General features: G+C 44.7%; 1 protein-coding gene across 1 annotated transcript in view; it reads right to left on the reverse strand.

The window, feature by feature from the left end:
• Positions 1-6,109: 6,109 nt before the first annotated feature.
• The window catches only part of si:cabz01090165.1 (uncharacterized protein LOC100333421 homolog), a 132,666-nt gene continuing 126,623 nt past the window's right edge, over positions 6,110-12,152 (reverse strand). Inside the window, exons 3-5 of the mRNA XM_035385778.1 lie at positions 10,754-11,376; positions 7,740-7,793; positions 6,110-7,124 (exon numbers count right to left, since the gene is read on the reverse strand). Of these exons, the coding sequence (XP_035241669.1) occupies positions 10,824-11,376 (553 nt within the window). The 3' untranslated portion in view covers positions 6,110-7,124; positions 7,740-7,793; positions 10,754-10,823. The remainder of the gene's footprint in view (positions 7,125-7,739; positions 7,794-10,753; positions 11,377-12,152) is intronic.

A 12,152-nucleotide genomic window follows, 5' to 3' on the forward strand; every position in this document is an offset into this window, starting at 1 on the left:
CTTATTTTTGGAGAAGCTTTGTTTAATTTTGACTGGAGCAACAATCTCAAGGGTAGTCTTACGTTTGTTATTGAAACTATTCTCAGGAGAAAGGGAAGACTAGCACAGCAGTATCATTTACACAGTTTACAAAGTTGTCAGCTGCTTCAGAATTAAGATAATGCTTTTTGATAATGCATTTTACTTTTTTTTGTTTTTGTTTTTTTCACCCTGCCTTCAAATAATACCCAGAAATGCTCAGACATACAGTAACAACATCTATGATAGAAGACACAGTGGCGCTCAGACTGCTAGCAGCAACCAAATCCAAGGTGTGGCCATGTCTATGTGTTGGCCCGGTAACGTGCTGGATAAAGCCAAGCCAAGTGTAACAAGCTGATGAAGTCCATAGCCTTGGATTCTGAATCATTGACAACATACATATACACATCATAAGGCAGATAAAATGGATAAAAGCTCAGCAAATTCATTACAAAACACTGTGTTGTTTAGGTGGTCTGCACACTGCAATGAGAAGCACAGGAGCATTAAATTGAAGTACAAGAGCAAGATATCCAAAGGCAGAAATACTATGTAGATAATGTAATCTACAAAGACACATTTTTCAGATTGCCTCCATTTTAAGGGTTATCCTGGAATCAAATAGGCCTATAGCATAAGGACATTAAGGTAATGGGAGTTGAATGTAAATTGTTTAGGATTTCACTAAAAATGTGTGTGGTTGCTTGGGGAAGTCATTTGAAAACAGTCTTTTTTTGTGGAAATAATGCTTCATCTGAATTGGCTGAGATCTGGTGCCATTTCAGACAATGTAATCCAGTTTCCATTCCTTCAAACATTATCAGTCAGGCGCAGCTGCATTTGAAAAGTTTGAAATGGTTTGCACAAAATTCCATGAAGAATTTTATCTCTCCCTTTAAGACACATAGTTTTTGAACAGTGCATCTGTTTGAATCTATTTCGTTGGGCCCTCGCACAAAGGCTACGAATAGAAAGAAAATCAGTCTGTTGAGAATATTTTTCATGGAACATCCAAACACACTTTTGAATTGCTTATTTTTCTTGAATTTGTATGTTGATCAGGAAACCCAGAGGATGCTGATAAGCAGCCGGATCTCATACTCTTCAACTGCCTCAGACTTCTACCTATCAACGTGAATGACACAACATCAGTGATTGGCTAATGAGGCTTTGGGTGGAGCTACAGTAAGCTGACAACCAGTGATTTATTTGATCCAATCAAGTGGTTTGGCTCAAATCAGTGAGTCACTGATATCATATAGTAGCTTCACCCATTTTTGGCTCCAAGAAGCCCAGCTCTCCCTTCACTACTAATTTGAAATTTGTAAATTATACTTGTCTCATACAATACCTTTATCAGACCACACTTTAAGTATTGTGTGCAGCTCTGGAGATTGTACTACAAAAAAGCTATAGAGGCTCTGGAAAAGGTATAAAGAAGTGAAATTAAATTGGTTTCTGGTATGAAAGATAAAAGTCATGAGGAAAGATCTGAGATGCTTAATCTCTTCAAGCTTAGTAAAACAAGATTTTAGGGGGAATTTGTTTGAGGCTTTTCAATTCATAAAAGGGATTAACAAAGTGAATTCTTCAGGTTGAGTTCTGTCAGCAAAAAGAGCGGGCATAAATGGAAATGAGCTAAAGGTAAATTCTGCACAGACGTTAGAAAGTATTTCTTCACACGGAGAGTAGTCACTGTGTAAAATAGCTTGCCAGGTCATGTAGTAGAGGCAGAAACTCTGGGTATTTTCCAGGCCAGGGTTGATAAGGTCCTAAATACTAGCTAGTTTTTTGGTAAACAGTGAGAACTGGGTACCATTTAGTGGTAGCTAAACTTATGCTAATGCTGGCTACGTTGGTTAGCCTTGGTAATTGCAAGTCAGTGCCACTTGCACAAATGAGTATTGCCTTGTGACCTTGTTTGGCAGTAAACTAGTTTTAAACTTTGGAAAGAATGTAATGATTTATTCTGCAATAATGTCCTAATGTCTTAGATCATGCATGGGGTGCACCTGTTGGGGGTGCATATTCCCCTGGTTATGACTCACTGATTAAAATCCAAACTTAAAAAGCTAGCAGGCATATTTTTACTTGCTAAGCAACTAAAGAGCCACTTGTTATTAAGTGAAATAACGATAAATGTCCTTGTAACTACAATTTGGAACACATAAATGTAACCGTATATAAGATATTAAAACTGCTTCAGTTTTAGATGCATATGTCAATATGGAATGTTGGTTCACAGTCATCAGTTGAAGAGTGCAGCATGTGCTGCCAGACATTATTCCACTGCCCTCTGTGTCCCACCTCCAGACCAGTGAAGAGGGCCTATATTCAGAGTCATGTGGATGCTCGTGTGAAAAACACACAGCATTTCAAAGGTATGCATCTGTTAAACCCACATGCCAATCCCTTTCAAATGACACCAATTCTGCTTAGTCCGTTCAAACATCAGACATTTTCTTTTCACTGCACATTATTTTTTATGCCCGGTACCTGAACAAATTGGAGGTGTGCATTCTAGCGTACCATCTCCTTTGTAACCTTAGAAGTTACCTTTCAGCCTACTATATCAGAATCTGTACTACTGCCATTTTATGAGAAAGCTTGGAATGTACAACATTGTAAATCAGAAATTATATCTGGGTGGGTAAAATGGTGGATATGCTGTAGAACATAGTTTGTCATTGATTCATAAATATACCAGTATACGCTAGGCTTGCACTGATGGCTTATTTGTGGTACATATAGGCCTAGCACTGGCCTGGTTTGGCCAGCTCCCTGAATATTAGCTGAGCATAGAGGTCTAAGGTCTAAGGTTAAACTGTTAAATCTGTTTTTATTCATTTGTATCTTCATATTTTGGTTCCTACTCCTCTTTTTCTCTCATTTCATTTTTGCTGGAAGTAAGGAAATATTTTTTCATGAAATCTGAGAAAATGCGCCCATGAAGTTAACAATGGATGCTGGTTCTGTGCTGGTGCTGGGTTCTAGTTACAGGATTTTGTATACGCACATAATTATCACGGAATAAATTGATGCCAAGAGGAGCTGGCTATCGACAATCCTCTGGTCAGACTGCAAATACCTACCTTCCCCACTCTCAGAGAAAATCACCACAACTGCCCCCCGCCCATCTCCTCTTGCCCCCTCCTTCACCAGTGTCTCTGCCCTTCCTCTCACCAATGACTTTGTGGCCCATTCCCCTAGAGACATTCCTGCCTATGTTAAAACATGAGTTTGTATTAATCAGCAGGTACAAATTCATCATTTTTAGTCTCCTTATACTGGTAGTCATATTCACACCTGCATGTAAATATAGTTTTTGTGTTTTGTCAGGCTGCTGTATCCAGACCTTTGACCTTTGAATGGGTGCAATGCTGCAAATGCAAATGGTGGCCCCTAACAGACTGTGCTGGACCTTCTCATCCTCACCTGAGGGATGGGACCCTCTGTTGTGGATGTGAAGCTACAAACACCTGCAATAGGTGAACATACAGCACAGGCCTAAAGTATTAGGCCATATGGGTTAAAAAATAAAATAAACACTTAGGTAGAGAACAATCCAGTTAATCTATGCACATGTATTGAATAAAAAACCTACAATAACACAAAAAGATGAGTTTTACTTAAAAATAATCTTAGGCACCACTTTCCTCAAAGTCTCCTTTGGCTTTAATTGCAATTAAACAAATTATTGGAAGTCTGTCCAATCATTTTGCAAAGGGGGAGAAGAGGTGGGAGTGAGGTGAAGATCTTGTTTATCTTAAGTTTTTTTAAACCATAGGTAGCCTAATATCATTAGCCTGTAGTGTAAGTAAAATAGGCACTAAACTTGCAAGAAATATGGCAAAGGAGGAGGAGTTAGGCTTACAGTTGATATAGTCCAAGTAAACATATTATGGTAAAGCGAAAACTGCAAAGAGGCTTAACATTTTCAGGTGCAGTGTTCATTACACAATCAGATGGGTCCAGCTTATGGGGAGTAATGTTGACAGGAGAAGATCGGGAAGATCAAGAGGCAGAAGACAAATATCTTTTGTTCTCTAGCAAAAGAAACCATCATAAAACTGTACCACAACTATAGGACAAACTCAATGCAACTGGGAAGAAACCAGCTTCCCGAAATACAGTGAAACGGCAACTAGGATCTGCTGGTCTAAAATGACGTGTATTTGCCTTTTCTCAGTCTTGCTTGCTTGGCTTTTTCTTCTTGTTAACAGCACACAGCACAGGCTTTTCCACATATATCTATACACACACACCACATGCACACACACACCCAAGTACTGCATTGTATAATTTCACTGCACTGTCTTGGTATTTTACCTGGTAACATCATCATTACCTCCTGAAATAATGGAGTAATATGCTATGTGATCCTGGCTACCGCTATACAACCATGTATAGACATACATTTTAGGTTTAGCCAATGAAATGTTTTATTTTTAAGTGTACAAATATTAAGGATTATGGAGTCAAAGGGGAAGGGGGCCATGCACCTGGAGCCCTTCCCCCGCATTGAATTCAAATATATTCATTCAAATCGAAAGAAATCCATGGTCTGTTCAAAGCCACACTCCAAGAACAGTAAAACCATTTCACAATTTGGAGCCAGATCGAGGCAGAAATCCCATAGTGCACTGCACAGTTGTGGCTAAGAACAAATGCCATAAAGTGAATAAAAAAGCAAGGAAACCAAATAAGCGATGTTAAGTTCTCGTTTCCCGCATTTTAGTTCCAGAGGTTCCTTTGGAATATGATCCCAGGCCAAACAAACAGGAGTCCTATCCATGATGCACCTTCAGTGACTCGAAGAGATGAGCTTCCCTATAGTGCTTCATGTACAGTACATGCTCAACCGCACAGAGCAGGACACTTGTTTCTACATACTCAGCCTTAACTCCTGCTAACCCCTCAGAAAAATCCCTTTAATGCTTTTAGTACAGTCTGACAATGATCTGAACAAAATACATTGAAGGAGACTGTGGTGTGGGGATGGCTGGTTTTAGCAGCCACACCTGCCCTGGGTCAAGCTAATTAGACCTGGCCAATTGGTTAAGAATGAGAGAATTGGCCAGGCTAATTGGACCCGGGAACAGGAGTGGCTGCACCTGTGCGTAGTGAGGTAATCAGTGCGCACAGGTTAAATCTGCCATCCCCACTCACACAGAGGAGAGTTAACATCTGCTCTTTGGCTGTAACATCTTGCCAACCTCGTAAATAAACGTGGACTATTTGAACAGCATCTCCCTGTGTCTCTGTGCTGGAGGGCCCCACGTTGGGCGCCACTGTGGCAAACAAGCCTGCCACAGGCCACCGAAGTGGCTTTCCACAGGGCCCTCCTGCTGTTCAAATAGTCCACGTTTATTTACGAGGTTGGCAAGATGTTACAGCCAAAGTGAGCAGATGTAAAACAGCCATGACAGAGGCTCTCCTTGAGTGAGTGGGGATGGCAGATTTAACCTGTGCGCACTGATTACCTCACTACGCACAGGTGCAGCCACTCCTGTTCCCGGGTCCAATTAGCCTGGCCAATTCTCTCATTCTTAACCAATTGGCCAGGTCTAATTAGCTTGACCCAGGGCAGGTGTGGCTGCTTAAACCAGCCATCCCCACACCACAGAGACATAATCATGTTTGATGATACGCAGACTAATGTATTGATTTAAGTAAGATGGTTTAAGTATAGGCTTATGCAGATACAGTCTTCTGCAATATTTGTGGACCTGCCTTGCTGCAAGTTAAACCAGCCGTGGGACTATTTTAAATATGATCCATGTACACCAGGTCCCTCCTTATGAAATTTACAAGCAAAAGCATAAAACAGCGTCAATACTTGTTTTCTAATTTGATGTTGGTTTACAGCAGGGACATTATTGCATTGACGATAAAACTTGAGTATTTTATGATTATAGACTGTTGAACAAGACTTCACTGTGTCTGTGTGCCACCGCAGGGATGTTATGATTGCAGTGCCAGGTCTGAATGCGTTCATTCAAATGACACATTGCACTGTCACCAATCATTTGGATAATTTAACACGGCCTTGTCTCAGAGGGAGCCAATAAAACAGTCGTTACAGGTCTTGAAGAAAAATACTTTATTTCTTTATAAATCCACATCTTGTAACTATGAAAGCATAAAATTCAATCTTTCGTTTTTTATGATTGTTGTTTATAATTCAACTGAAATGTGGGTATCAAATCAGAAATGACGGAGGGGATCTCACATACAAATACTTACACGTTCAGCTGAAGAAAAAAAAAAGTATTCTTTCGTATCGCCTTTTTATGTAACCGCCAGCGTACAATGAATCCACGGCGGAAGTCGCATTCCTGTAATTGGTAAAGCAGAAATGCAGTGGACGCCCCTTCGGCCGCGTTTAAATTCGTTCATCAAACAAATTTCTGGTCGGTTATTTATTTTTAAGTCACATTGAAGACACATTTCAGACAAACGCCACATTTGTAAATCCAGTGTAAAATAATCCAGTGTTCCAAATCGAAATAGGCCTAAGTATTTTTTTTTTTTCTCATCACAATATTTTGTGAGCATAGCATATTTAGTTATTCGAGGAGAGAAAAACAGAGAAGTGGAGATTATAAAGTGCCCTAGAGTTCACGCTATACAATATTTCAACGCAGATGCCTCACAATTCCATTGATGTCTTGTGTATCCTGGGTCTTCCAAATTGAGACAAATGAACGGATCTCTGCCACCGTAGTAATCTGTTGGTTTGTGACCAACAAGTAACAGCATTTATCAACAACCCAAAAAACAATACCGCAAAACGATCAGGTTTGAAATATCGGCAGTAGAAAACAAAGTGTGCTGAACAGCCGAGAAGCCGGATTTCTTTGGACCGCAGTTCCATCTGTCGGCACGGTCCAAAAACCCACGTCATTCTCCTGATGTTGGTCGTTTTTGGTTTGCTTAGGTAAGCCATTTGTTCCTTCGAGACGTGTTATATTCCAAGGTTCCTGAATCGAACTGCATAAACATTGAACACAGCAATCCCATGGTTTTAATTCCAGTGCTTTTGATATAAATGCAATCCATTTAGTCTCTTCAGGTCCCTACTATTGAATCGAGGACTGCACCTAGGAGAAAACAAACAAATTACTGTAAGCAGTGATATCAAACGTGCGACCACCATAAATCAACATTTAAAAAATAGCATTTAAGCAGACTTTTAAATAATAATAATAATAATAATAATAATAATAATAATAATAATATGAACAATTAAATCACATTAATGAATTATTTTAAATTTAAAAGTCATCCAGATATGGAACCAGTTTTTAGCTCAATTGCATTTAATTGATATAACAATTTTTAAAAAATGATATCCTATACATTGTGCATACATTGTACACGAGAATGTTCAATATTTATACGCTGATTTTTTTGTTTCATTTATTGTAATTTGTTATTTATTTTATATATGTAATATATATACCCTTTACAGCTGTCACAGTTATATAGCTAAGAGAGATACACTAGACTAATCATGTACTGAGAAATAGTATGATTGGGATTTTTCACTGCACCAAATCACCAGTTATGTAACATAATTTTTTTTCTTTTGTACTTCACATCTTCACCACTAGAGGTCCCTTTAAAGACATGTGATGTTCACATGGGGAAAGGAATCATAAGCGTTAGACACAGAACAGGTTTCTGTGTCAGCATACAGTCAGCAAAAAGCTCACCACTTCATTTTCGCTCCCGTCATAGCTGTGAAGTAGGTGGGGTTACGTGTGTGTCTGAAAGACAGGAGAAACGCGTATAAATAAACAATTAATCAAGCGGTTGAATCATTGTTACCATCAGCTGCAGAACCATCTCTTCTTCCAACGCTTTAAAATTCAGCATCTAGCAATCTCAGTCGTGTCACGGATTATAGTATTAATTCACTAATAATGACTTCAGAGATGTTGCTATGGCAGCAATGTGCACAATGCAGTATTGCTTAGAGAAATGTGTGGATTTCCCAGACTGATTTTGGACCAATCAGAAGGAATGATATCCTAGATAAGCCAATATCAGTTTTGAGTCTTCACCTAGTCACTAAAAGCCACTATACACATAGTTGCTGACTCTGTAGGCCTACGCCTGAGCACACAACAGAATATCTGGCTTTGTGAGGCTTAGCCTGCTGCAGAATGCTGTGTTCTTTGAGACATTCCCTCACATTCTCTCTAAAAGCACAATGGGCGGTCTACGAATAGCATCCGTTTACGTATTGCTGTTGGAGCGGGTTCCGGTTCTGACCCGCTCCCGGCAGACGGACGAGGCGGCGGCCCAGTTTCCGAGGTGCGCGAAACCAAAAAAGCACACGCCCCTCGCACGAGCGGCGCCTGTGACAGCCTCTCCCCCCCCAGACCTCTCCCTTCCCCGCTCCCGCACACGGGCTGGGCTGTTTTTGTTAGCGTTCACCCGCGAGATTAGCCCATTCATCTCGCTCTGAGAGCGGCGCCGCTATCTGCCTCCCCTCGCGGGCACGCTCTCGTCCCCCCCCCCGCCCCCCCGCCGTCGTCCGTGCACGAGCCCCCTTTGCGGCGTCCGGTGAAGTTTGCCGAATTAAAGCGCGACGGCTCGCCGAGGGGACCCGTCATCACGTGCGTGGAAATGAATCGGCGACGCTAAAACGCTCCCGGACGCTTCGCCGCGCGATGGCCTCGGGGCCAGGAGAGGGGCGGCCGTGGTGCCCCCAGAAGACGCGTCGGGAAAAATGTATTTAAAAAAAAACGTAGTCTGTTCACAAAGAGGCTATGACAGCGTACCTGTTTTCCTCGAATCAGCGAAACGGCAATATTGCATATTCTCTGGGTGCGGAAGAACGGTGAGCGCAGTTCCTTTGTTGAGTAATGTCTTAATTATAAAGCGACCCATTTAGCAGCAACGGGCAAGCGAGGCTTTGGGAACCGGCTACCCGGCGGGCTCACAGCGCACTATAAATAAACATCATGAATAATTCATTGCTTTAAACCGATCAGTGCATCAAAACAGGCCTTGACAGAAAGTCCTAACCCAGTCAGCTTTATCCAGGCTGTAACTTAAACGGCTGCAATAAAAAGGAGTCTTTCCACACGGGGGCGCTGTTGTGAGTCAGCCGACTTCTCATGGAGAAACTGATGGTAAGCTCTCAACTCCACGAGCTGCCCAAACCGGGCCACAGCATCGCATTACACGTCTGTCCCTGAGAATGGCACCCAAATATAAACCGGTGAATGTAATCCCGCGGAACTAATAGCATTATCACGAAAGTTATATTCCCAAAGAATTACGAACATTGGATTAAACTGCATTAGTGGGGAGAAAGGAGACCCCTGAGTTATTGTTAGGCACCGTACAGATGCGTGCACAAGCAGAGACTCAGCCTTGTAACACACACACACACTTATAGGCATAAGCATATGCACACAGACACATGTGCGCACACACACACGCACACAGATACACTCATACTCGTGCACACACAAGCACACACACATGTGCACAGATGCACAGACACATGAACACACTCAGAAAAACACAGACACACACACACATTAACACAGATACAGTCATACACACAGATACACGCACATGCTCGTGCACACACAAGCACACACTCATTTGCACAAACAGACACAGACACATGAATACACTCAGAAAAACACAGACACACACACATTAACACAGATACATGCACATGCTTGTGCACACATAAGCACACACTCATTTGCACAAACAGACACATGAACACACTCAGACACACACACACACACACATTAACACACGCACACACACACACACACACAGCAGCTCATAACCATCACAGCGGTTTCATTTGTGCGGGGATCTGGAGCCGCCGTCCCCGACGTCAAACCGAAAGCGAATACCTCAGGGGCGTGCGATGATTGGTTTCATAAACACCAAACGCGGGGGGAAAGCCACCGGAGGATCGCTCCCGGAGTAACTGGAACGCAGCCTTTAGTGTTTATACGCTGTGCGGTTTTATGATGATTGCCCTATTCCCACCAGCGTAGCGCTGCCGTCGCCGGAGCCCGAAACCCCGGCTGCCGTTTCGCGGGCTCGCTCTCCGGTCCTGTTTTAGAGCGAAAGTCATTACGGCGTGTCAGTGCCATCCTGCCCCCCCCCCCCCCCCCCCCCCTGCGTGCTGGCACCGAAAGTAGCGCCCCCCGGTGGTCGTCGCCGTGACGCGCGCCCTGGTGAGACAAACGCTCGTTTCCCCGCCAGCGCGGGGTTCCGGAATTAGTCCGAGGCGCGCCTTGGACTCGGAAGGAGAGCGCGTTACAATGTTCGGCAGCTCGGAAACTAATTGAGGCGATCCATCCTCCCCTCCGTTACTTCTCCTCCCCTCCCCACGAGTCTTTAAAGGTGCCGCGGGTGGCTCTCTTCGAGGCGGCGCGCAGCCGCGTTTGTGACCGGACCCTGCGCTGTTCGCACGCGCGCGACTGAGCGAGGAAGCTAGCGGCGCGGACAAGCCGCGGAGCTCGCGGACGTTTTGAGAGCGTCGCCCCTAGGCGGTCACATGTAAAGGCGGTTTATTCCTCGCTGAGGGTTCCAGCAGCGCCGCTGTTCACACACCCCCCGGGGCGTTCGCTCCTGCGTGCGGTAAACCAGCGGGTTTATTTAGCTAGCGCAGCTGTCGTTCCCTACAACAACTGGGCCTGGTGTTAATGTCACCACGTTGAGCACAAAATGAAGACTCACTAACCTGGGACACCAGATAATCTTCAGTAAGGCAGAGGGACCTGAGCTCCAGGAAAGGGGAGGAGGTCCCTGTGTTATTGCGATATGGCGTCCTCGTCCGCCGCCGTCTTCCCGTACTCCGGGTTCAAGTCCACCACGGTCGTCCCTTTGAGTGGGTTCCCGTAGCCCTCCTGCACCTGGGCCTGCTCGTGCAGCACTCTGTCGCCCCCCGGTGGCGGGTGGGCCTTGGTGGCCGAACCGGCCGAGGAGGGCGGGAGCGGGTTCTGCTGGGCTCCGCCCCCCTGGCTCCCGTTGGTCTGGGAGCACATGTTGCTGACGCGCGCAGCCTTCTGCTTGTAGTGGTTGTTGTGCAGCTTGTACTTCATGAGCAGGATGAAGATGAAGACGAGGACGGACGCCACGATGATGCCGCCGATGATGATGATCATGGTGCCGCCCAGGAACTGGTCGTGGATGGAGCGGCACTGGCGGTACTCGCGGTCGGTGGAGAAGGCCACGCAGCCCACCAGGCGGGTGGCGGTGAGCGCCGTGACGCCATCGTCGTAGACCGCCAGCACGCACAGGTCATAGTCCCGCGAGGAGGCCAGGTCACTGAGCAGGAAGAGCTTGTGTGAAGCAGGGATCATCCTGGGAGAGGGAGAGAGGGAGAGAGAGGGAGAGAGGGGGAGAGAGAGAGAGAGAGAGAAAGAGGGAGGGGGAAGAGAGAGAAGGGGAGAGGAGGAGAGAGAGAGGGAGGGAGAGAGACAGAGGAAGAGAGAGGTAGAGGGAGTGAAGGGGAGAGGAGGAGAGAGAGAGGGGGAGGGGGAGAGAGAGTGAGGGGGGACAGAGAGAGACAGAGAGAGGGGGGAGAGAGAGAGACAGAAAGGGAGAGAAAGGGGGACAGAGCGAGAGAGAGAGAATTGTCAGTCACTGTCTATACATTTGCAATCTCCAGATACCTTTCAAAATGGCTGCTCTGGCATTGGATGATCTAGTCACGTTACATCTATGGTCACAGCGACTCTTTGAATCTGGTCTACAGTTATGTTTCTCGCTTTTTCCGGCTCATTCCATACGATGGTATAGATGTAGTGCAGTTGAAGCCTTGCCATATTACACTGAGATGCAAATCTAAATCTATTTACAGCAGCCGTCCCATATGGCGAGCCATTGGCTGCCAGCAAACAGTGTTTAAAAAAAGGCCACTCTCCTTAGCCTGGAATGGTGGAGGATGGAGCAAAAAAGCAGGAGCGAGCTGCCTCAAAGGGCGCACAGAGAAAAACACCTGTGGCGTTCTGGGGAGATCAATGCATAGGGATCCCTGCCAGCTTCGCTGAGCGAGAGACACAAACAGGAAGGAGAGCAGAGAGCTTCTCTGCTAAAAAAAAAGAGGGAAAAAAAAAAAAACACGACTGAAATCATTG

The sequence above is a fragment of the Anguilla anguilla genome, chromosome 12, assembly GCF_013347855.1.
Source record: "Anguilla anguilla isolate fAngAng1 chromosome 12, fAngAng1.pri, whole genome shotgun sequence".
Taxonomy (NCBI): Eukaryota; Metazoa; Chordata; class Actinopteri; order Anguilliformes; family Anguillidae; genus Anguilla; species Anguilla anguilla.